Source organism: Propithecus coquereli, unplaced genomic scaffold (assembly GCF_000956105.1).
Source record: "Propithecus coquereli isolate 6110/MARCELLA unplaced genomic scaffold, Pcoq_1.0 Scaffold3, whole genome shotgun sequence".
Lineage (NCBI taxonomy): Eukaryota > Metazoa > Chordata > Mammalia > Primates > Indriidae > Propithecus > Propithecus coquereli.
In genome coordinates, this window is record NW_012148618.1 from 13258275 (window position 1) to 13281422 (window position 23148).

Below are 23148 nucleotides of genomic sequence, written 5' to 3' on the forward strand. Positions count from 1 at the left end.
TTAAACCTCAGCATTCAGCACTCTTAACACTTTGGGCTGGGCTGGATAGTACTTTTTGTTTTTTTTTTCAGACAGGGTCTTTCTGTGTTGCCCAGGCTGGAGTGCAATGGTACAATCATAGCTCACTGCAACTTGAACTCCTGGGCTCAAGCAATCCTCCCACCTCAGCCTCTCAAGTAGCTTGAACTACAGGTGTGCCACCACACCTAGCTAATTTTCTTGTAGACACAGGGTCTTGCTATGTTGCTTAGGCTGGTCTTGAACTCCTGGCAGCAAGCAATCCTTTCACCTCGGCCTCCCAAAGTGCTGGGATTGCAAGTGTGAGCCACCGTGCCTGGGCTGGATAATTCTTCCTTGCTGGGGCTGACCTGTGCATTCTTTAGTAGCATCTCTATCCCCTAATTCTAGCAGCAACTCCTCCCCTCAGTCATGACAACCGAAAATGTCTCCAGACATTGACGAATCAATGTGTATTCTAGACATAGTACATCACAGCCACCAGATGTTCCTCCTCAATAGGCTGACTACACAGTTTATTATACAAATCAGAACTCTTGAGAGTCAAGGGACAAGAGTGCTATTAATAATCGTAGGGACAACAGATGTAAGCCAGAACTATCCCAGGCAAACCAGGTGAATGGTCGCTCTGCCCCTCCCTCAACACACATGTGCAAAATCAATCAGCACCATGACCCATGTTCTGTCTTATTTTGCAATTCACACCAGTGCCACCCATGGCCAAACCAGATGGGGTAAGGTATGCAAAGGGGGCAGGGAAATGCACAAGTGGCTCCCTGGGTTGGAGCCACTACTCACATCTTTGTTGCCATCTTTATTTTGGTCATAGTGTTTATGGCAGTACCTGCAAGAGAGAAAGTGGTAACAGCAGGTGAGGGGGGCCACATCTGATGAGAAGTGATGAGCAGGCCATCCAGACAGCCTGCTCGAGCAGCCTAAGGACAGCCAAAACCAGGGGCTGGGACTGGAGGCAATTCTTACTCCTGCAGCAGAATATGGGGAGATGGCCTTCTTAGCCCCTCATCTTTCTGGGGGGCCTGCTCTTAGACTCCTTGGGAAGTGGGATGACAGGGCCAACTTACTCCTCAGCCATCCTCGTATCCTTCAAGATGTGGACATAAATGAAGAGAGCTTGTTCATGTTTCCCCATGCGCCCCAAGAGGAGAGCTCGTTCTTCTAAGAGGCCTAGGAGGAAAAAGGAATACAAGTAACCACCACCGCCACTATGCAAGCACAAGGTCAGGGACTAAAGAATGGACACTGGGGCAATATAAAAATGGAAGAAAATATTATTTTTATTAACTGGGGTTTTTTTTCAAAGAGAAAATTATTGAAATTTGAAAAAGGGAGGAGGAAGCTAAGTAATGGGTACTTTATCCCATCTTTTGTTGTAATCACTTACAAACTGGGTAAGAACACTCATTCAACAGCCCAGTACATAATAAGCTAAGTGCTTCAGGAAAGGTGAGCACTTGGTCTCAGCTCTCCTGGAGCTTATACATCAAATTATGCCACAGTACAAAAACTGCTAAACAGTGAACTTGGCCAAGAACATGTTCTGAAGCAATAAACAGGTTGCAACCTAGCTATCAATTAGCACGTGGTTCATACCTAGAAAAGAGATTTCTCTCAGTTACGATACAAAAGTGAGTCTTCAGAGGGGACAAAACAAGAGCACTGACCTGAAACACCCGATTTTTCCCAGGCCCAACTTTGTGGAGGGTTGGGGAACTAGCAAAGGGAAAGATCAGTTTTTGCATTACCCTCAGCTGAAGTGGCTTCGGCCCCAACACAGACACTCACCATCAAAAGGGAAATCGCAGATGAGCCGGCCTGGATCATAGTAGCCGGAAATCTCCAAGAAGTTAAGGAGCTTTTGCCGGTATTCTCCCAGCTCACCCTCTTCCTCTCCAGCAGGGACTGGAGTTTTGCCTTTAAGGGAAACCAAACTCAACATGAGAAGATGCCATGGGGCAGCAACGGGGGGTCATCAAGAAAAATGAGGGATGGGGTTCAATGATGTCCCCACATGACCAGAAAGGGCCTCCAAGGTGGCGTCCAGATGGACTTCTTTTAGTTTGTGGTCTTCACATGGCCCCAAAATATCAGCTTAAAGTTAAAACAACAAGCTGAATAGAGAAATACTGTGGTAGGAAAACCTGTTTCTTATCAGCACAGCTGTCATCTTGGAGACAAATCTTTTCCTTTTGCCCTCCGCCAGGAATGACTCAGTCACTCAGAGATGCCTGTACCCAGATAAGAGCTCCTGGGTCTCATGTGCCAGGCCTGGGTCACTTAGCTCCCCTGGCTCCTATAAGGAACTTTCCACCCACCTGGGCAGGGAATAGTGGGGCCTGCTTTCCCACACCACCACATTTGTTAAACCTATTAACAAATGCAGGTCTGTGCTTGCCTCTAAGGCCTGGGGCCAACCGGTTTCCAGTGAAAACTGGTACCTGCGGGGAAGGACAGGAGATACTCCTTCATCAGGCCTTGCACCTTCTCACAGTACAGCTGGATCAGGCAGTTGTGGAACCGAGAGCCCGTCTCCTCCCACACGTGGATGATGTGTTCCTGAGGCAAGATGTAGGTCTTTGTCACTGGCACCCTCCACGTTATGACCTGGTCTCCGACAGTTTCTCTCACATTTTTTAAGGCCCAACAGGTCCCATCCAGATTATTCCCTAATCGAGCTGCAGAGATCACCAAGGGATAGCTCTTCCAACACCACCAAGACATTTCACAATGCAGCCCAGTAATGTCTGAAATTGTTTGATCAATTTCCAGTCTAAACTCCTTTTATTAATCTTGTCCCATAATCTTCCAAACTCTCACATCAGCCCATGTAATTAAGGTTAAAAGTGTGCATTCTGGTACTTAAAACCTATTTGATTGTCCTCTGGTCACAGTTGAGTTTGGTTGTACAAATGTGGCTTTGAAATTTTCTTCTAAAATATCATTCTTTTATCGCTCTGTACTTTACCTAGATTTAGAAGGCATCATCAAAAGTAACACTTCCAGCTTGGTCTACTGGGATCTCTTTCTCCAGAGGAAGTTGAAGTACCCCTTTTCCTTACATTCTACCAATACCCAAGTGACACAAACCCCAAATCTGAACAGCCCAATAACTGAACCACATAGTCCTGGATCCTGGCTTCAAAGCTTTTTATTGCAGACCAAAGACTATCTTACCAGATAAGGAATAGCCAGACCCTTGAAATTCTCTATTAAGAAGCCGAGCACTCGATCACGTGGCAGAGACTCCACCTCTGGGAGATCTTCAGTAAATATCTGTCAAAACAAACCTGAGTTCCAGTGGCAGAACCATCCGGCTACAATTCTGCCAAACACACAGGCAGGCAAGTGTGGGATCAGACAGACAGATGTTTGGAGGGGGAAGGGCATACAAGAAGGCATCTGGAGGTAGTCAGGGTGTCACAGACTAGGCTGCAGGCCTCCAATGCCTATGGTAAGGCTCCTTCTACCAACTATGTTGATGTCCCATGTTTCCCAGCCCACCCTTTCAAACACCAAAGAAACTGCATAAACCCATCCTCTCCTTCCACTTCTGTCCCGGATGCAATCAGGAACCAACTGGGTACCAGATAAATCCAAGGGACTCCTGTGACCCACCTTCAGGCCATCTTCTGGGAAGTCTCTCAGCACCCATACTGAGTAGGAAAAAATCAAATGTAGGTTTTCTGTGCCTAGAGGGAAAAGTGAGATTTGTCAACAGTTGAAGCCCATGGCACTGGGAAGCAGGTGGGCAGGTGGCCCCAGAATTCATTTTCCAGACAAGGCAGCTCTGCTCAAGCACCTGCCATTCAGGGATGCTTGGCCCTACTGGGCTGGCTCCAGACCAAGGGGCTGTCATGGTTCGACCACCGAGGGACATTTATGCCCACTGCAGGAATGAAGCTGACTCACCACCAGGGATGGAGGGGAGCGGCCAGCCAGAATCGGAACCAGAGGGAGACCAGGTCCACTTGAACAGGAGCCCTTTCCCACCCACCCTCTTTCAAAAGCTACACTTACCCAGATGTTGTAGATACTGCACTGTCCTCTCGTGGCCTTTCAGAGGGGAGTTTGCTTTCTTGGACTGGTCCACCAGCACCTGCAGAGCTGGCCACAAAGCCCGAGAACAAGGTCATGAGCCCTTTCCCAGAGGAGATTGATCTCACCTCAGCAAGATCCCCCTACCAACATACAGGAGACCCTCCCAGGTCCAAGAACCGTGCCCCCACCTCAGTCACCTTTCTCGTGGAGCCCTTTCTTCTCATACAGGATTATCAGCTCACTGTACTTGTGAGCCTTCTTCAGCACATGCTCGCTCTCCTCGATGTGGCAATGATTGTTCTCCAGACGCAGCAAGGGGGCTACCAGGGCCACATTTGTCTGCAGGGGAAGCAGGACTTCAGTGGAAACTGCTTCCTGAGGTGTCCCACCCCTCCCTAGCCCAGGCCTGCTCTAGGCTGAAAGGCCAGGGATGTAACACAAGCAAGAGAAAGCAACCAGCCCTTTTTAAGGATGGCAGGTAGTTGCTTTTAGAGCATTTATACCGTTTTGCATAATGTGTTTTAATGTTCTGGGGGAAAAAGAAGGGGATATCTTCTTAGAGGAAATATTGTCCCTGTTAACCTTTTAGTGCTAGCCCCAATATGACCAGAGAAGAGCCCACTGTACCAATTCTGGATGAATATTTTGCCTTATCCTCTTAATTCCAAGAGACTCACAAATATCAGGCAGAGACTAGGTGGTTCCCAGCACCACAGATCTCACACTCACTAGTGGCAGGTCCCCAGGTGTAGTGCTCCCTTTCAATCTCCCACAGTTTCAGGGCAAGGGAGGTCTGTGGGCACCCAAGTGCTCAGGTAACTCACATGGAGGTAGCACTTGAGCAGGGTAGTGTCAATGATTTGCAGCAGCTTCTTCTTGGATTTGATGGTCGGAGTGCCTTCCATGAGCGGGGAGGTGCTAGACTGGTGATCAGAGTCATTCAGCTTCTTTACCAGTTGACTTCGTTTCTGTAAAGGTCAAAAATATGGGTCAAGGCCAGGACCAAGTTTTCCTTTGTCACTAGAGCTACTGGGTAACCCCGAATACTTCCAAATCAGCTCATCCCTATCAACCCTGATCTTGCATTAGCATTCAACTTTTATCAGAGGTCAAAATCGATGACTGCCAGATTGCTACAGACACAACAACAATAACAACATTTATTTATTGAGTATTTACTACACATCAGGCACTGTGCCTGGCACTTTCTTAAACCTATAACAAATGCAGGTATTATTATCCCCGTTTTACAGGTGAAGAATATAAAACACAGATATTAGATAATTCATAAGTGGCAGAAGCAGGGTTCAAACTGAGGTCTGATTCCAAAGCCCATGTTTTAATTTTTTTAAAATCAACTTTACTAAGGTATAATTTACATACAATAAAATGTATCCTTTTTAAGTGTACTGTTAGATGCATGTTGATAGATCTATACATGCATGTAACCACCACCTCAATGAAGAAACAGAGCATTTCTATCACCCCAGAACATCCCCTCATGTTCTTCCCATCCCACCCAGCCCCCACCCACTGATCTGCTTTCTACCACTGGAGACTTATTTCTGCCTATTCTAGAACGTCATGTAAGTGGCATCATCCAGTGCGTATTCTCTTGTGTCTGGCAAATCCCATGGTCTTGCTCTGCCACCTCTCTGGCACAACACCAGTGTCAGTTAACTTCACGCATTCCCAGAGTCAGGGAAGAAGGCCAGGGAAGAATGCATGCTCACCTTCCTAAAGCTAAGACATTGGCAATGGAGGGTCTTTCATAATGCCACAGGCTTTGGGACATATTATACCCAGGAGTCTTTTTTTTACTTGGCACAGGGCTGAGAAGTATGCAGGCAGAGGCAAGTTTGCATCCTTGTAAGATACCTGCCACATCTGGGTACCAATGTCAAAAAGTCCAAAGGCTACCTCTGTCTGATGAGATTTGTGGGTACCCACTGACCCAGAAGCTGGGAGGAGAAAGCAGTATTACAGTTTTTCCAGCAACACTTCTCAGTGCTTACCCAGAGACCCCTTACAAATGTCCGCAGAATATTAAGAGGAAAAAAAATTAATAAGGTCTCTGACTCTGAATGGGTACGCAGGAAATAAACAGTCTTCTGTGACTGAAGTTTGGGGTTAAGAGGCTTTAATGCAGATGTCAGTCTTAGTGCTGACTTTAAAATTTTACTTAATTTATCCATAATAGTTAAATTGAAAAAATTTTAAGTCTAAATACCTCCCAAAAACATATTATAGAATATTTATTGACAAGGAAGGACTTTCCCAATATATGTCTAAATTTTTAAAAAGCTGTAAAACAGAATAGTTTGATATCCATTATTTACAATAAATAAACCACTAAATAAACAAAAGTTAATTCATAAGTAGATACAAAAGTCTAGAAGGACAACACTAAAACATTATTTATTGTCTGGTGATAGAGTGTTCAGTGATTTGTATTCTTCTGTGTTTTCCGCATAGAGCAGGCATTTTCCCCCAAATTATGCATGTTACAAAAAGTTTGTTTTAAAAAAACTTATTCTCTTTTATTAACTGAAATTTACCCTTTTTAGTTCTTGTAAATTTACTAGGAATTGGGTGTGCTTCTTAGTATTAGGATTTGGCAAAAAACAGCTCAATGGTACTGTTCAGTTGGAAGTAGCAGAAAGAAACTGTGCCCCACGCAGACTCTCCATAGCATCCAGGTATAGAATGAATGGCTTTGCATTGCAGAACGCCCTCTATTGCTGGCCATAGAGAAACAAGTATCGGAACTCCCAGGTCAAGTATTCTGTATCCCTCTGTATCTTACCTACCTGTGTTAGGTAGTCAATCAGAGCTAAGTGAGCCTTCTCCAGTTCAGCCCCCGAGAGCACAGGCAACGGGTTTGGATACTGCAGCTGCTTCCTGTAGTCTGTGGGCAGCAGGTCAGGGTACAGGCCCATCACATGGGTGGGATCTACATGGAAGGTAAACATGATTCCTCTGGAAAGGAGCCCAGTAATTTAAAGATAAAACAAAACAAGGCTGTTACTATAGCAAAATAAGTTCTGGGCTGATTTTTTAAAAGGAATGACTGTAAGGTCACAAAAATTCAATGAGCTATATATACTTATGATTTGAGCATTTTTAATATATGTATTTCACTAAAATGCTACAAAAATGGCATGACTTTATATTCTAAGATATAGACACATACACAAAATTAGAACTGAATATTTATCAAGTTTCTTAAAGTAAAGGATAAAAAATTTCCGAGGAAAAGTTGACGATATAGAAGTGGAAAAGATCAAGAGACTTAAAAATTAAAAATTGATATGTCAAAAAAGGAGTATTAGTAAAAAAAACCCAGACAACAGGCTAGAGAATATACTTGTAGTATATATGGCAAGAAACTAATATGTTGATTATATAAAACAAATTCACACAAATTGGTCATAAAATATAAGATTTCATTTGATAAATGGGCAAAAGACAAGAACAATTGACAACAGAAAAATATAAATAAGTGGGAAATTTTCTGCTACATTAAGAATCAAAATGGTATGCATTGAAAATGTCAAAGAGGTGACTTTGTTTTAACTTCTTAGAATTTACTGTATTCTTACAGTGTAGATGTTTGCAATAGCAAACTGCTGTAAGTGGCCAACATATGCCCCTACCCCACCACTGGGGATTGGTTAAATAATTTATAGCTCATCAATACCGTGGAACACTGTGTTGTTTATGGTCCACTGGCACTTAGTGTCTAGTTCTACCCCTTTCCACGTTCTTTCCTACCTACAGTGGCTCTAAAACTGAAAACTACTTTTCTCGAACTCCCTTGCAGTCAGGGTTCTGGGTGAAAATCTGGTTCTACCAATGAGAAGCACGGGTGTGAGCTGTGGAAACTGGAAGTGAAGTGGAAGCCTCCGTCTTCATCCTGAGCGGCCAGCTCATCAGTGTGTGCAGCCAGACTCAGCATTCCAGTGTCTAGTTATTAATATCAGCTCTGTCATTATCCAGAGGCACTTGCCCCAATGCAGCAGCCAGCGACTAGTCACCAGCTCGGAGGGAACTGAGGCTGCCGCGGGCTGGGGCAGGCGAAGCAGCAGCAACTTGCTGACCTTGGGATCACAGGCATGTGCCCAGGAAATCAGTGTCCAGTAGCAGACCCCTGTCTTCTGCTCCTTCAAGTCATCCAACGATTTGCGTGTGTGGTAAAACACACACAACAGTTATCATTTTAACCATTTCTAAGTATATAATTCAGTGACATTAAATACATTCATACTGTTGTGCAACCATTACTACTATTCATCTCCAGAACTTTTCATCGTCCCAAACTGAAATTCTATACCCAATAATAAACAATTACTCCCCATTCTCCCCCCAGCCCAGCCCCTAGGAACCTCTATCCTACTCATGGTCTATGAATTTGCTTACTCTAGGTACTTCATATAAGTGGAATCACACAGCATTTTACCTTCTATGCCTGGCTCATTTCACTTAGCACAATGTCTTTAAGTTTCATCCTTGTTGTAGCATATAGCAAAATTTCATTCCTTTTAATGTCTGAATAATATTCCACTGTAGTAGATACCTAAGAGGTAACATTTTTATATCCATTCGATTAGGAAAAAAGTTATTTTTATATGATATTACCCAGTGGTTGCAATATTGTGAAAGTGAATCACTCTTATACTGCTGAGGCAATGAATATTGCTACCTCAGTAAGGAAAAAAGTATTCAGATCCACTAATCATACTTCTAGGAATTTATCCTGAGAAAATAATCCAACAGATTTGGGAGGGAAAAGCCCCACAATGTGTATGAAGAGGTATATAACGCATTATTTGTAATAATGCAATTTTGGAAATAATGTAGAATTCCTTCAAAGGCAGAATAAAGTATGTTTAATTCAACTGATAAGAGTATTAGGAAATCATCACAAATTATAATTTTGAAGCACATACAGCACCATGGAAAAATCCTATAATAATTTTAAGTAACAAAAGCTATAAAAGCATGATCAGAATTATATTAAAATATGTACATGCAGAAAAAGTTTAGATGAGGAAGAGACAAAATGAGAGGTAAGGTTGGATCTAGGTTTTTAAAGTTTTTTGCTTTGCATTTCTACAAACTTTTCATACACTAACATTATTTTCATTTTTTTAAAAAGTCAGAGTAGGGTCAAGGCAAGCCATGTTTCTTCTATAATGCAAGTGAGTTCTCAGCAAGCTGACCAGAAGACAGACAAATGCCTTGTCTGAACCTTCCAGGACACACGCTATCCCCAAGTCACCCATGCCTGGCCACATATTTCTGCCCAGCCAGGAAGATCCCATTGCTCAGGATCAGAGAGTCATGACAATCTCAAAAAAACACTCACAAGAAGGGGCAAAGGAGCAGGGCGCCTGGCAGTTCCACATGGGAGCTGTAGGAAAGACAACGTCTGAGGGAAGAAGACAGCTGCTGGGAACGCTAAGTGAACTCGTGGTCTTCCCTAAGGCCTCATCTGACTCCTGACACAAAGATCCATGTCTATAAATGTGGATCCAATTACACTGTTCTACTTAAAACCTTGTGATGTCACCTGAGGCCTATCAAAGTCTAAGCTCCTCCCCGGCATTCAAGGTCTTTTGAAATCTGGCCCCAACGTATCTTTCTAGCATGATCTATCACACACCATTAAACATCACTGACCTCTGGTTCACAGGTCCTCAGACATGAGATATGAGTTCCCTGCCTCCGAGCCTTTCTTTACACTCCACTTTTCCTTCTCATCCTTTGGGGCCCAGTTCACCTCCTGTCTCCCTTACTCTTGGGCAGACTTCCTCACTCACTCCGCTATGCCCCTAGAGAATTTTTTTACACTTATCCCAGCGTTTCACTGAGTGATTTAACATGCAAGCTCTCTGTGGCCCTACAACATGTCTTATTTATCCCTGAAGTCCAGGAATGAAGGCAGAGCTGGCATTGACAATGCCTATCTGATTTGTCTTTGGGGCAGTATGTTCTAAGTCCAGATTATGCCAAGCATTGAAACCCTAGTACAACATAGACATGCATTAATAATTAACAAAGAAATGACATCCCTCATGCAGAACAAACGATACAAATCAACTGTACTCTAGCCACACTGATCTGGCTGTTTCCTGAACATAACAGGCACTTCTCATGTCAGCACACTGCACTAGCTGCTCTCTCTGTCTGGAATGCTCTTTCCCAGACATCTGCATGGCTCATTGAATTGGCTCCTTTGGGTTGTAACTGAAATGCCCCCTTCTCAGAGATGCCCTCCCTAACCATTTCATCTTAAATTACAATCCTGACCCCTGCCTTCACTACTTTTTATCCCCTTCTTCTGCTTTGTTTTTCTTAGCACTTACCACTTCTTGACATATTATAATTTTGCTTATTTATTTTGTTGTCTGCCCCACCCCCATCAAAATAGAAGTCCTGCTACTTGGTACCTAGAATCGTCTTCAGCACATGTAAAGCTTGATAAATATTTGTTGAGTGAAAGAATAAATGAGTAAATAATGGATATAGTATTTGAACCAATTCAACAGTCCAGGGTTGATTTCAAGATCTAAATATGGGTTTCAAGAAATGTAAGAACTATCTCACTCACATTCTCACCATTCCACACCACCCACACTTGACCACCACACCCCAAACTCCCAGGGCCTTGATGCAGTGAGTCTTCTCATCACCCCCTCCTGCAAATACCTGTGTATCACTCACCTTGCTGCCTTGCATTAGAATTTTTTATGTCCAAGTTGTAGGTTGCCACAGGGAAATAACTCTAAGTAATGTTTCTTAAACATTTTTAGGATCTTGGACACTTTAGAGAATTTGATGAAAGGTTTTGATCCTCTCTCCAGAAAAACATATATGAACAAAATTTTACATTGTGTCTATGGTGACACACAGACTTACTAAAGCCCACTTTCAGGCTCTATGTCACTTGGGTTCACTTAATAAAATTAACATATAATGGGAGGAGATAGAGCTTCCTGACTCACAAGGAGCAGAAATATAACTGTGGCAGTTACACCCCCCATGAAGGGCCTTTCTGTAGGCCACCGAAAAGGGAGGGGCAGGAAAGCAAACCCAGAAACCTGGGCCCAGTCCATCCTGCACTAGGGGGAAGAGGAGGACGGGTCTTGGTAGATAGCACATTTCAGCCATTTGAGACTATTCTCTGCAGCAGGAGCCCCCCTCGGGCTCAGATGAAATGTGCCTCTAAACGACTTTCTTTTTGCTCTAATTCTGTGCTTACAATGCAGTCTTCTGACTTGGCATTCCAGATACACCCTGTTCTGCTGAGTTATTTCAATGTGAATTAGCTCATACATAGTTGGTATGTAGATGATGTCAGTATTAGGCAAAAGTTGTGTTGCTTTGTGTGTGTGTTTTTCCCAGCTTGATAACATTTTGAAGTGGCCAGGGTCAAGCTTTCTCACAATTAAAGAGAAAGCCCTTAACTATACATGAAGGCCTAAAGAAAAGAGCTAAAAATCCTATAGAAATGCCCTCCTTCAGTGCAAGCAGTGGCTATTTAGTAGCTTCAAGAACCACTATACTCGGGCTGGGTGAGGTGGCTCATGCCTGTAATCCTAGCACTCTGGGAGGCCAAGGCGGGAGGATCACTTGAGGTCAGAAGTTTGAAACCAGCCTGAGCAAGAAAGAGACCTAACTGTACTTAAAAAAAAAAAACAAAACAGAAAAAAAAAATTAGCCAGGCAACTAAAAATAGAAAAAATTAGCTGGGTGTAGTGGCGTGCACCTATAATCCCAGCTACTGGGGAGGCTAACGCAGGAAGATTGCTTGAGCCCACGAGTCAGGTTGTTATGACCTAGGCCGATGCCATGGCACTCTAACCTGGGCAACAGAGAGAGACTCAGTCTCAAAATAAATAAATAAATAAATAAAAAGAACCACTATATTTTGTATCAAGCCACCTGGAGAAGCTGAGAGTACAAATGAAACAAAGATGTATCCTCCATGTTAATTTTTTTTTTTTGTCTCATAAAGAAGTTTGTACCGGGAGTGGCGCGGAACTGCTGGAGGTCTTGAGAACCTGAGTTGCGGCCAGCCGGGTCTGGAATCTAATATTTAAAAAATGACCACTCCAAACAAAACACCTCCTGGTGCTGACCCAAAGCAGCTGGAAAGGACTGGAACAGTACGGGAAATTGGGTCACAAGCTGTTTGGTCACTTTCATCTTGCAAACCAGGATTTGGAGTGGATCAATTACGAGATGACAATCTAGAAACTTATTGGCAATCAGATGGCTCCCAGCCTCATTTAGTGAACATTCAATTCAGAAGAAAAACAACAGTGAAGACATTATGTATTTATGCAGACTATAAATCTGATGAAAGCTATACTCCAAGCAAGATCTCAGTCAGAGTAGGAAATAATTTTCACAATCTTCAAGAAATTTGGCAACTGGAATTGGTGGAACCAAGTGGCTGGATTCACGTTCCCTTAACTGATAATCATAAGAAGCCAACTCGCACATTCATGATACAGATTGCTGTTCTAGCCAATCACCAGAATGGAAGAGACACCCACATGAGACAAATTAAAATATACACACCAGTGGAAGAGAGCTCCATTGGTAAATTTCCTAGATGTACAACTATTGATTTCATGATGTATCGTTCAATAAGGTGACTTTAAAGTGGAATACAAGTCATTAAACGTGTCTTTGTTTTATCTTGTTCTTAAATATTATATCAGGTATCTTTAAAAAAAAAAAAAAAAAGAAGTTTGTACCCAAGATCAGAGTTTTTAGTTTGATGAAACTGGTTTCTAATAGAAGCAGAGGAAAAACAATAGCCCCAGGGTTTAAGACTGCAAAGAGCTATCATGCTGGGTACAGACATCAGTGGAAATTTAATTTTAGTAGAATTGTTACTGTTTTTATTAATGCTCTGCTTACAAAGTCTCATAGGCTTTGAGTAGTTTGCTCCAACCTTATTCTTCCTATAAACCCTGTTACTTTTCATGAGCATTTGTTATAGGATGTAAAATTTTACAGTACCACATACAAAGTTTAATAGCAAAAAATGCCTGTACCTCAGTATATAGAAAAGAGGGTGTCCTGGGTGCCATGTATGAATATTCTCATTATTGGAAAGGGATCTAGAATCCCTACTGTAAATAAATAAATAAATAAATAAAAAGAACCACTATATTTTGTATCAAGCCACCTGGAGAAGCTGAGAGTACAAATGAAACAAAGATGTATCCTCCATGTTAATTTTTTTTTTTTGTCTCATAAAGAAGTTTGTACCGGGAGTGGCGCGGAACTGCTGGAGGTCTTGAGAACCTGAGTTGCGGCCAGCCGGGTCTGGAATCTAATATTTAAAAAATGACCACTCCAAACAAAACACCTCCTGGTGCTGACCCAAAGCAGCTGGAAAGGACTGGAACAGTACGGGAAATTGGGTCACAAGCTGTTTGGTCACTTTCATCTTGCAAACCAGGATTTGGAGTGGATCAATTACGAGATGACAATCTAGAAACTTATTGGCAATCAGATGGCTCCCAGCCTCATTTAGTGAACATTCAATTCAGAAGAAAAACAACAGTGAAGACATTATGTATTTATGCAGACTATAAATCTGATGAAAGCTATACTCCAAGCAAGATCTCAGTCAGAGTAGGAAATAATTTTCACAATCTTCAAGAAATTTGGCAACTGGAATTGGTGGAACCAAGTGGCTGGATTCACGTTCCCTTAACTGATAATCATAAGAAGCCAACTCGCACATTCATGATACAGATTGCTGTTCTAGCCAATCACCAGAATGGAAGAGACACCCACATGAGACAAATTAAAATATACACACCAGTGGAAGAGAGCTCCATTGGTAAATTTCCTAGATGTACAACTATTGATTTCATGATGTATCGTTCAATAAGGTGACTTTAAAGTGGAATACAAGTCATTAAACGTGTCTTTGTTTTATCTTGTTATTAAATATTATATCAGGTATCTTTAAAAAAAAAAAAAAAAAGAAGTTTGTACCCAAGATCAGAGTTTTTAGTTTGATGAAACTGGTTTCTAATAGAAGCAGAGGAAAAACAATAGCCCCAGGGTTTAAGACTGCAAAGAGCTATCATGCTGGGTACAGACATCAGTGGAAATTTAATTTTAGTAGAATTGTTACTGTTTTTATTAATGCTCTGCTTACAAAGTCTCATAGGCTTTGAGTAGTTTGCTCCAACCTTATTCTTCCTATAAACCCTGTTACTTTTCATGAGCATTTGTTATAGGATGTAAAATTTTACAGTACCACATACAAAGTTTAATAGCAAAAAATGCCTGTACCTCAGTATATAGAAAAGAGGGTGTCCTGGGTGCCATGTATGAATATTCTCATTATTGGAAAGGGATCTAGAATCCCTACTGTAAATAAATAAATAAATAAATAAAATACTCATGGGATTTTGGTCAGGGTCAGCCTGTCACCTGTAGTCTGATAATCTCTGGGTATGCTATCTACCTCTAGATCTGAGGACCAGACCTTCTGGACCAGAAGTCAATTAACAGAGGGCCACCTGAAAGTCCAGTCAACAGTCAGCTGCCCCCCTAGAAAACACTGCCACCAGCACACATCTCTTGCTCCTGGAAAAGATCCCTGCTACACTGTTCTTTGAAAGTAGAATTCCTACCTGATTATTGTTGCTTGGGGCCCAGCACAGTGTGCTGCACTAAGAGCTCAGTACATATTTGGGGAATAGATAAAAGGCAGTAGCTTCATTAGGATTGACTTTAGAGCTTTAAGATTGGGGTTCAAATATTGGTACATGTAAAAAGGGTCAAGTTACTACAGCAGTTCTATCTTACTATCCCAGTGTCTTCCCAAAGAACTGGTGGTACACTGAAAACAATGCCCCAATTACGTTTATTGGGAGTAAGGATGGCAGGCATTTATCAATTTCAGGCTGTCCAGCACCCATCTCCCTTCTTATCAGAACCTACTTCCTTTTGGCAAGCTCCTTCTTCCAGACTATGTATAGTACTGGTATAAGGATAGCTCCAGGTACACACCTTTGCCTTCAGAAGCAAATGGGGGCCAAACCTCTTTTCCCACCCCCGGCAGAGTGTGTAAGTGGGACCATGCCCTAATCCTGGCTAGTCAAATCCCCTTGATCTTGAGAAAGTGATGCAAGGATGACAAGCAGTGTGGCACACACCAACATGTATCCCATCCTACATGCTCCTCTTATGTAGCATGTCACTTCTCTATCAGGAGGTGAAGTCTTTATTTCCTTGCCTCGAACCTGGTAGGACCCTTTAAATCAACAGAATACAACGGAAGTGACAGTCACAAAAGGCACTAAAGCTTCCACCTAGGTCTCTTAGATTGTTCCTTCTGAGAAGAGCCAGCTGCTATGCACAAGGACACTCAAGTAGCTCTGTGGAGAGACCCACTTGGACAAGAACTGAGGTCCCCTATCCCCCAGCCAGCACCGACTTGTCAGCCATGAGAGCGAGCTGGCTTGGAAGTGGATCCTCTAGCCCAGTCAGGACTTCAGATGATGGCAGCCCAGCTGACATAAAACTGCAACTGCATGAGAGTCCTGAAGCAAGAACCCAGTTGAACCCTTCCCGAATTCCTGACCAGCATGTACTAAGAGAGATGGATGATTATTTGTTACTTTAAGCCATAAAGTGTTGAGGTGATTTGTTACACAGCATTAGATAGCTAATACATTGGTAGGGGGTAATTTTATTAAGGACGGAATGGCAGGAGAGGTGACAGTGGCGATAGCTAAGGAAGAGGCTATGCCAGCGCAGGACTGCCCAGTCTGTCCTGACTACAAACTGATAACTGTCTGGAATCCTGTTTCCAGCTTGGAGGGCTCCCTTATTCCCACCTATTCCTGAGCCTGGTCTCCCATCAATTTTATGGGTCCCTCCAACTGCCATCACCCTAACATTCCAATAAACCCTGATTAATTTATCCATATTGTGCTTAAATTATCTAGAATTAGTCTCTATTGCTCACAACCAAGAACCTTAACTGACATAGGCAGTTACCACAGTTGAATATTGGCCAAGGTTGAGTGATAGTGGAAAAAAGGCAAAGCAATAAAGAGGAAAAAAGAGTAGATAATAATATAATATAGAGTCAAACCAAGTATATATAGGTTGATCCAAAGTAAGCAAAAATGGAACCTACAGAAATGAAAAGTTTAATAATAGTAAGAGCAAACACTTACACGGCACTTGTTAAGTGCCACATGTTATAAGCACTTTATCTGATCTTCAGAGCAACATGATAAGGAAGTAGTATTACTATTATCCCTTTTTGCAGAGCAGAAAACAGAAGCACACAGAGGTCCAAAAACTCTGCCTGAGCTCAGGCAGTCTGACTCCAGGGTACCTGCACCTCCCCACTATGCTCTCACGTCTAGAGAGGTTTTAGGACACTAAGGAAAGGACGGGCTTCGTAGTACTGCCTGTATTGGCTCTCAAAAATGACCTATGGTTGAATCCGGGGACTTTTATCTAGAACAGCATTCAATAAACACTAGCTGATCAAATGCCCATTTGTTGAATTGAATGACCTGTTACCTTTCTCTGATGGTGAAGGCAAATCACCCTGAAAAACTGGAAGTCTGCATTTATGGGAGAGACTAGATTCCTAAGATTAGGATTATAAATATGTAACCATTGTAGCTACCCACAGGATCTTGACAGATGTAAGGATGAATTTGGCTAAGCATAGACGTTCCCCATTCTCAGAAGTCTAGTATCATTTCTCCCCATCCTTTCCAGGCTCCCCGCTCCATTAGCTCCTTACCCCAAGGCCACACCCTTGTTACCTGTGCCGAGCTTAGCAAAGACCTGCATGGACTCATCAAAACGCTTCTGGCAGAAGAGGTTGAAGGCATACAAGTTCTTGATGTGATGGATTTGTTGCTGCTTTTCACTGTCAGAGTCATCTTTCATTTCCTAATAAGAGTAGAATAGGCAAGAGCTCAGTCACTCAACAAATATTTACTCAGTATGTTCTAAGTGTCAGACAAGATCCTGGGACCCACAGATGCCAAAGTGTACAAGACAGCCACATGGTGTCCGCCCTCGCAGATTGCCCTTACAGTCTAACTGTTAGTAAGACTGCTAAGTAACTATGCAATTAAAATACAACAAGGTCTCTAAGAAGTGCCTAACCTGTACTCCCGAAAGCTGTCACGGTCATGAAAAACAAGGGAAGATGAAGAAACTCTGGAAGACCAGAGGAACTAAGGACACATGACAACTAAATGCAATGTGATTCTGGATTTGATCCTGGAGAGAAAAAAAGGGCATTAATGGAAAAATGGGCCAAATCTGAATAGTCTAGAGTTTAGTTTAAAACAAAAAAATCAAAACAAAACAGGGTAAAAGTGATGACAGAAGCATGTGGGAGGAGTCCCCAATCCAGTCTGAGTGGGGGGTCTGGGATGGGTTCCAAAAGGGACCTAAATTGAGATGTAAAGGGTGAGCTGGAGTTAGCCACGAACACAAGGCTGGGCATGTGACTGAAGGGAGGGGAAGAGGTGCGTGTGTTCCGCAGCCAGGGACAGCACATGTGCAAGGCCGGAATCAACAGAGAGAGAGCACGGTACGCTCAAGGAATGAGGGACATTTGGTGTAGCCGGCACGGTTGGGAAAGGTCCTATTCATAGTAAAAGCTAAATAAGCTATTACTTATTAATTTCTTCCTTCAAAACATCTCTCAATTTCCCCTTTCCTTTCCTTTCCTGTTGCCACCCCCTAGTCCAGGCCATCGTAAGCATGTGGTCTCCGTACCTGGTCTCAGCTCTTCTGCTTGGTGCTTCAAAGGCTTTCAAAACACGGACAGCCCCAGCCTCCCTAGCTAGCTGATTCCCAGACATTTAAGACACACATTCTGCTCCAGTCAGCCTGGGCTCCAAACGTTCTAGAAATATGCCACACTTGTTTCCACTTCTGTAACTTCCTCTCAATCTTCAACACTTCCTGTTTCCTGCTCCTGATTTTAATCTTTACTTACCCTTAAAGGGTCAATGCAAGTGTCCAACCCTAGGATGACTTTTCCATCCCGCAGTGAACTGTCCCTCTCTGACACTTAACATCACATTTTGTCAATGCCAAAGTTTTAGTATGTAATTGTCCTTTGAAAGTTCCATGGATGTTCTCTTATCATTTAAATAAAAGATAGGTTCCTCAAGGGCTGAGATTGTGTCAACCAACCTTCTTGTCATAAAAAACAGCAAATATTAAGTACGAGCCTAGAAAAGAGAAGGAAAAATGGAAACCCACTTCCATCTTCTCTATCAAAAATTAAACAAACAACCTACAGTAGGTAGATCACTGAAAAGACTGTGAGACCTTCCTGTTAAGAACAGACACTAAAAAGAGTCATGCGCTGCATATCCTTTTTATAAAGTTCAAAAACTAAATACGCCAGGTGCAGTGGCTCATGCCTGCTATCCCAGCACTTTGAGAGGCCACAGTGGGAGGATCACTTGAAGCCAGGAATTTGAGACCAGCCTGATCAACAGAGCGAGACCCTGTCTCTACAAAAGAAATTTTTTAAATTAGCCAGGCATGGTGGCAGGCACCTGTAGTCCCAGCTACTCGGGAGGCTGAGGCAGGAAAATCTCTTGACCCAGGAATTCAAGGTTGCAGTGAGCTATGATTGTGCCACTGCATTCCAGCCTGGGCGACAAAGTGAGACCCTGTCTCATCAAAACAAACAAAAAAGTAAACACATTACTCATATATATTAAATATATATGTAAAAGATGAAACAAAAATTTTTAAGGGCATGATAAACACAAAACATAGAATAATGATTACATCTGGAGGGGAGGCAGAGGGATGGGATGGGAAGGAGCATAGAGTTTACAAAAGTTATTGTTCTTGGGTAGGATGGTGAGTTCACAGATATTGATTATATTATTTTTAAAAATGGAAATGGAAATAAAGTAAAATAATACAGGATAATGCACGAATAGAAAAAAAATCAGTAAGATGTTGAAATTAAATGCCCTGAAAAAGAAATCATCTTTATGAGATATTAACCATGTCTAACTATCAAGACTGGATTTCTCTTTTAAGTCCAGAACTTACACAACCAAAGTAAATGTTCCTCTTTCAAAGTAGGCACCATAGGTGACTAAAAACATATTAATTTCCCAAAAATGTGGCCATTGCCTTCCTTTCAGAAATAGTTTACGGGATAACCTAGAAATTCAGTTTTACTACTATTATCTTCCTAAAAGTCTCTTCTTCAAAGTAGTACTGTCTGGTTTAACAACGGGGTTAGGCTGTTTGGCTGTTTTCTAAAATCGAATCCACTCCTACAGATGAAAATAATCATCAGTGAGGATGTTTAAAAGCGTAAGAGACAGACTCTGAAATGGTTTTTGGCAATGGGAGCATGACTGGAATAAGAACACGGTCGCCGCTTTACCATGAACCATGTCCCGTGCAAACATTAAAGTAGAACAACGATCATAAACATGACTGCAGCCTGGTTGAAGGCAACGACTTGAAGTGGTTTTGGAATATCTAAAAAAGGCCCACTTATCTAGATTGTGGAAAGGAATTTTGAGGGGTCTTCTAGTTGATGCATTCAACTAGACTGTAAAATCGCATTTATGATTGTTACTATACTATAATGTTTGCATTGTCTTTACATTTTCAAGACTATACAGTATCTATTGTTTTATTCTCCCATTAATTCTATAAGGTGGTATTATTAAAATTGGCATTCATCCTGTATTTGACAGATAAAAAAGTAAAAAAAGAAAGTCACTTAGCATTACATAGATATGTTATAGTAGAGTCAGACCTTGAATCAAAGCCCTCTGACTTTTAGCTCTGTGCCTACTCTACTAGTCCAAACTAAATATGAACATCTAAACCCAAATCACCTACTTTCGAAAACAATGAGGAAGGCAGACTACATCCAAATCTCGGCAACAAGACTTACTGCCAGCTGCAGAGCCAATTCAAACTGCTTGTCCTGGAGAAGCTGTTGGATTTGGGTTGCCATGGGAACAGGAATAAGTCTCCAAACAAAATGATTGCTGGCCACATAGATAATGTTTGATCTGGAGGCAGAAGTAAGAATATTAGCAAAAGAGCACAGGCTTTACGATGACACAGGTGACTTTAAAGCTTTGGGATAACATGGCAGCCACAGTAAAGAAAGAAATGCCTTACCCTCCTGAGGTAATGAAACGGGGCCTTTGCAATTCAATGCTCTGGACCAATAGCCTCGGCTCAAACGTTCGGATCTCCACGTATCGAGGCAACACTGCGATGATGTAGGGAGGCTGGTGCTCTGTGAGAAAGAGAACATGTTGAGCTGTTGAGTCTAGACTAAAGCTTTGGGCTTATGGAGTGTTTCAGTGGCCCATTCTGAGCTGCACTTTAATGGATCTCCAAAAAGTCCACTAGTCAAATATCAAGCCAGAATCCTATACTGTGATGCAGAGAGGAAACAAATTGCTTTTCCTGAATGATGCTAAGAAAAATATCTTGCACAGAAAAGATGCATCCAGCTTTGATGAGAGGGATCTGATCCTACTCTTACCATTTCACCCAAAATGGTAGATGAAAGCTTTACTTGCTTCTTTCTTATCAGCCACAAAGCCAGGCCAAAGGTCAGCTGCAGCTGTCCCTAACAATGCATCAGTGGGAGAACCAGGTTACAGAACCTCTTCTTTCACTTTCTTACAAAGGGCAAAAGGAAGGCAAATTCTTTGCTCCTTAAAATTATTCTAAGGGAAAGTTCCACATTTCTAGCCAATGTTGATCTTTTTTTTTTTTTTTTTGATACAGAGTCTCACTGTGTTGCCCAGGCTAGAGTGCCATGGCGTCAGCCTAGCTCACAGCAACCTCAAACTCCTGGGCTCAAGTGATCCTCCTGCCTCTGCCTCGCGATTAGCTGGGACTACAGGCATGCGCCACCATTCCCGGCTAATTTTTTTTTTCTATATATTTTTAGTTGTCCAATTAATTTCTTTCTATTTTTAGTAGAGACGGGGTCTTGCTCTTGCTCAGGCGCCTCAGCCTCCCAGAGAGCTAGGATTACAGGCGTGAGCCACCGCGCCCGGCTGCCAATGTTGATCTTGCTTGAGATTTTCACAGGGAAAAGATACAAAGCTCCATTTGATGGCTGTTATAGTTTAAGTGTTTTTGTTCCCTCCAAACTCATGCATTGGAAACTTAATCCCTAATGCAAATGTGTTGGGAGATGGGGCTGAATGGGAGGTGTTTGGGTCATGAGCCTTCACATTCATAAATGGATTAATGCTGCTATGAACAGGGCTTGTGGGAGTGGGTTCTCTCTTTTTTGCCATGTGAGGACACAGAGTTCATCCCTGTCTTGTCCTTCTGCCTTCCACCCTGTGAAGACGCAGCAAGAAGGGCCTTACCAGATACCAGTGCCTTGATCTGGGACCGTGAGGAAATAAATTTCTATTCTTTACAAATTACTCAATTTGTGGTATTGTTATAGCAGCACAAATGAACCAAGACATTGGCTTAATGGTACACGGAGAAGATAGCTGGATGGAATTCTCAGTGTAGTTGTTTTGTACCTGATACTTGCTGTAAACCTTATGACTGTTTTCATCTATTTTACACATCTTAAAACATTTTCCTTCATCTATCCATGATCCGAAATTTACCCTTATTGATCCAGCGTAATTCTTGGGTTGTACTCTTTATCTCTTAAAAATAATGTTTATCACATCCACTCTTTTCTTCCTGTATTTTTTGATCGGCGTGTAACAATCCAAAGCTCACAATGCTGGATGAAGCAGAATAATCCCAGCAAAAGTACTAAAGAAGTCAGCATATAAGAAGCAGAGCTGACAAAACTATAAAATCCTTGCAAGGAAAGTCTTCCATTGATTGGGAGGTTGTATGGTGAAGGAGATTTAACATAAATGTAGAGAATTTAGAAAATAAGCAACATAAAACATACCTTTTAAAATACAAAAACTCAGAATAAGACTGAATAAGGATCTACTTCACTTTAAAATGAACTTTGTTTTTTTAAAATAAATTTATTGCTTATATACAACATTAAGTATAATTTCGCCAACTTAAAAATAATAGAAATGTTTTTTATGATTATATTCCATATTATATCAAGAATTAGTAGGTCAGGCTTGGTGACTCACGCCTGTAATCCTAGTACTTTGGGAGGCTGAGGTGGGAGGATCCCTTGAGGCTAGGAGTTCAAGACCAGCCTGGGCGAGAGATCCCATCTCAACAAAGAAATAGAAAAATTAGTCATGTGTAGTGGCACACGCCTGTAGTCCCAGCTACTTGGGAGGCTGAGGCAGGAGGGTTGTTAGAACCCAGAAAGTATGAAATTGCAGTGAGCTATGATGATGCCACTGCACGCTATTCCAGGCAACAGAGCAAGACCTTGTTTCCAAAAAAAAAAAAAAAAAAAAAAAGAATTAGTAAAAAATCACAATCAATGAGATATCACCTTATACGCATTAGGATGGCTACTATAAAAAAAACAGAAAATAACAAGTGTTGATGAGAATGTGGAAATATCAGAACCCTTGTGCATAGCTGATGGGAATGTAAAATGGTATGGCTGCTATGGAAAACAGTATGGTAGTTCCTCAGAAAATTAAAAACAGAATTACTATATGACCGAGCAATCCCATTTCTGAGTATATATTCAAAAGAATCAAAAGCAGGATCTCAAAGAGATATTTGCATACCCATGTTCATAGCAGCATTATTCACTGTAGCCAAAAAGTGAAAGCAACCCAAGTGTCTATGGACAGATGAATGGATAAACAAAATGTCATGTATACATGCAACAGAATATTATTCAGCCTTAGAAAGGAAGGAAATTCCGTCAAATGCTACAACCTGGATGAATCTTGAGGACAACATGCTAAATGAAATAACGCAGTCACAAAAAGACAAATACTGTACGAGTTCATTTATACACACTATCTGGAAGTAGTCGAATTCATAGAAGCAGAAAGTAGAATGGTGGTTGCCAGGAGTTAGAGGGAAGGGGAACTGAGGAGCTGTTGTTTAATCGGTATA

General features: G+C 41.9%; 3 protein-coding genes across 3 annotated transcripts in view; 2 read left to right on the forward strand and 1 right to left on the reverse strand.

Annotated features, from left to right (window-relative positions):
- VPS39 (vacuolar protein sorting 39 homolog (S. cerevisiae)) overlaps positions 1–23148 on the reverse strand; it is a 65350-nt gene that overhangs the window by 4028 nt on the left and 38174 nt on the right. The window contains exons 8-20 of the mRNA XM_012649132.1: positions 20281–20401; positions 20048–20168; positions 16908–17037; positions 6885–7027; positions 4899–5042; positions 4272–4413; positions 4054–4140; positions 3652–3725; positions 3211–3309; positions 2475–2592; positions 1822–1950; positions 1101–1203; positions 817–862 (exon numbers count right to left, since the gene is read on the reverse strand). Of these exons, the coding sequence (XP_012504586.1) occupies positions 817–862; positions 1101–1203; positions 1822–1950; positions 2475–2592; positions 3211–3309; positions 3652–3725; positions 4054–4140; positions 4272–4413; positions 4899–5042; positions 6885–7027; positions 16908–17037; positions 20048–20168; positions 20281–20401 (1457 nt within the window). The remainder of the gene's footprint in view (positions 1–816; positions 863–1100; positions 1204–1821; positions 1951–2474; positions 2593–3210; positions 3310–3651; positions 3726–4053; positions 4141–4271; positions 4414–4898; positions 5043–6884; positions 7028–16907; positions 17038–20047; positions 20169–20280; positions 20402–23148) is intronic.
- LOC105814490 (anaphase-promoting complex subunit 10-like) lies at positions 12130–12613 on the forward strand. Its single transcript, XM_012649475.1, has 2 exons — positions 12130–12387; positions 12509–12613. Exons 1-2 carry the CDS (start codon positions 12183–12185, stop codon positions 12553–12555), a joined length of 252 nt encoding a protein of 83 aa, XP_012504929.1. The 5' UTR covers positions 12130–12182; the 3' UTR covers positions 12556–12613.
- On the forward strand, positions 13388–13871 carry LOC105814492 (anaphase-promoting complex subunit 10-like). Its single transcript, XM_012649476.1, has 2 exons — positions 13388–13645; positions 13767–13871. Exons 1-2 carry the CDS (start codon positions 13441–13443, stop codon positions 13811–13813), a joined length of 252 nt encoding a protein of 83 aa, XP_012504930.1. The 5' UTR covers positions 13388–13440; the 3' UTR covers positions 13814–13871.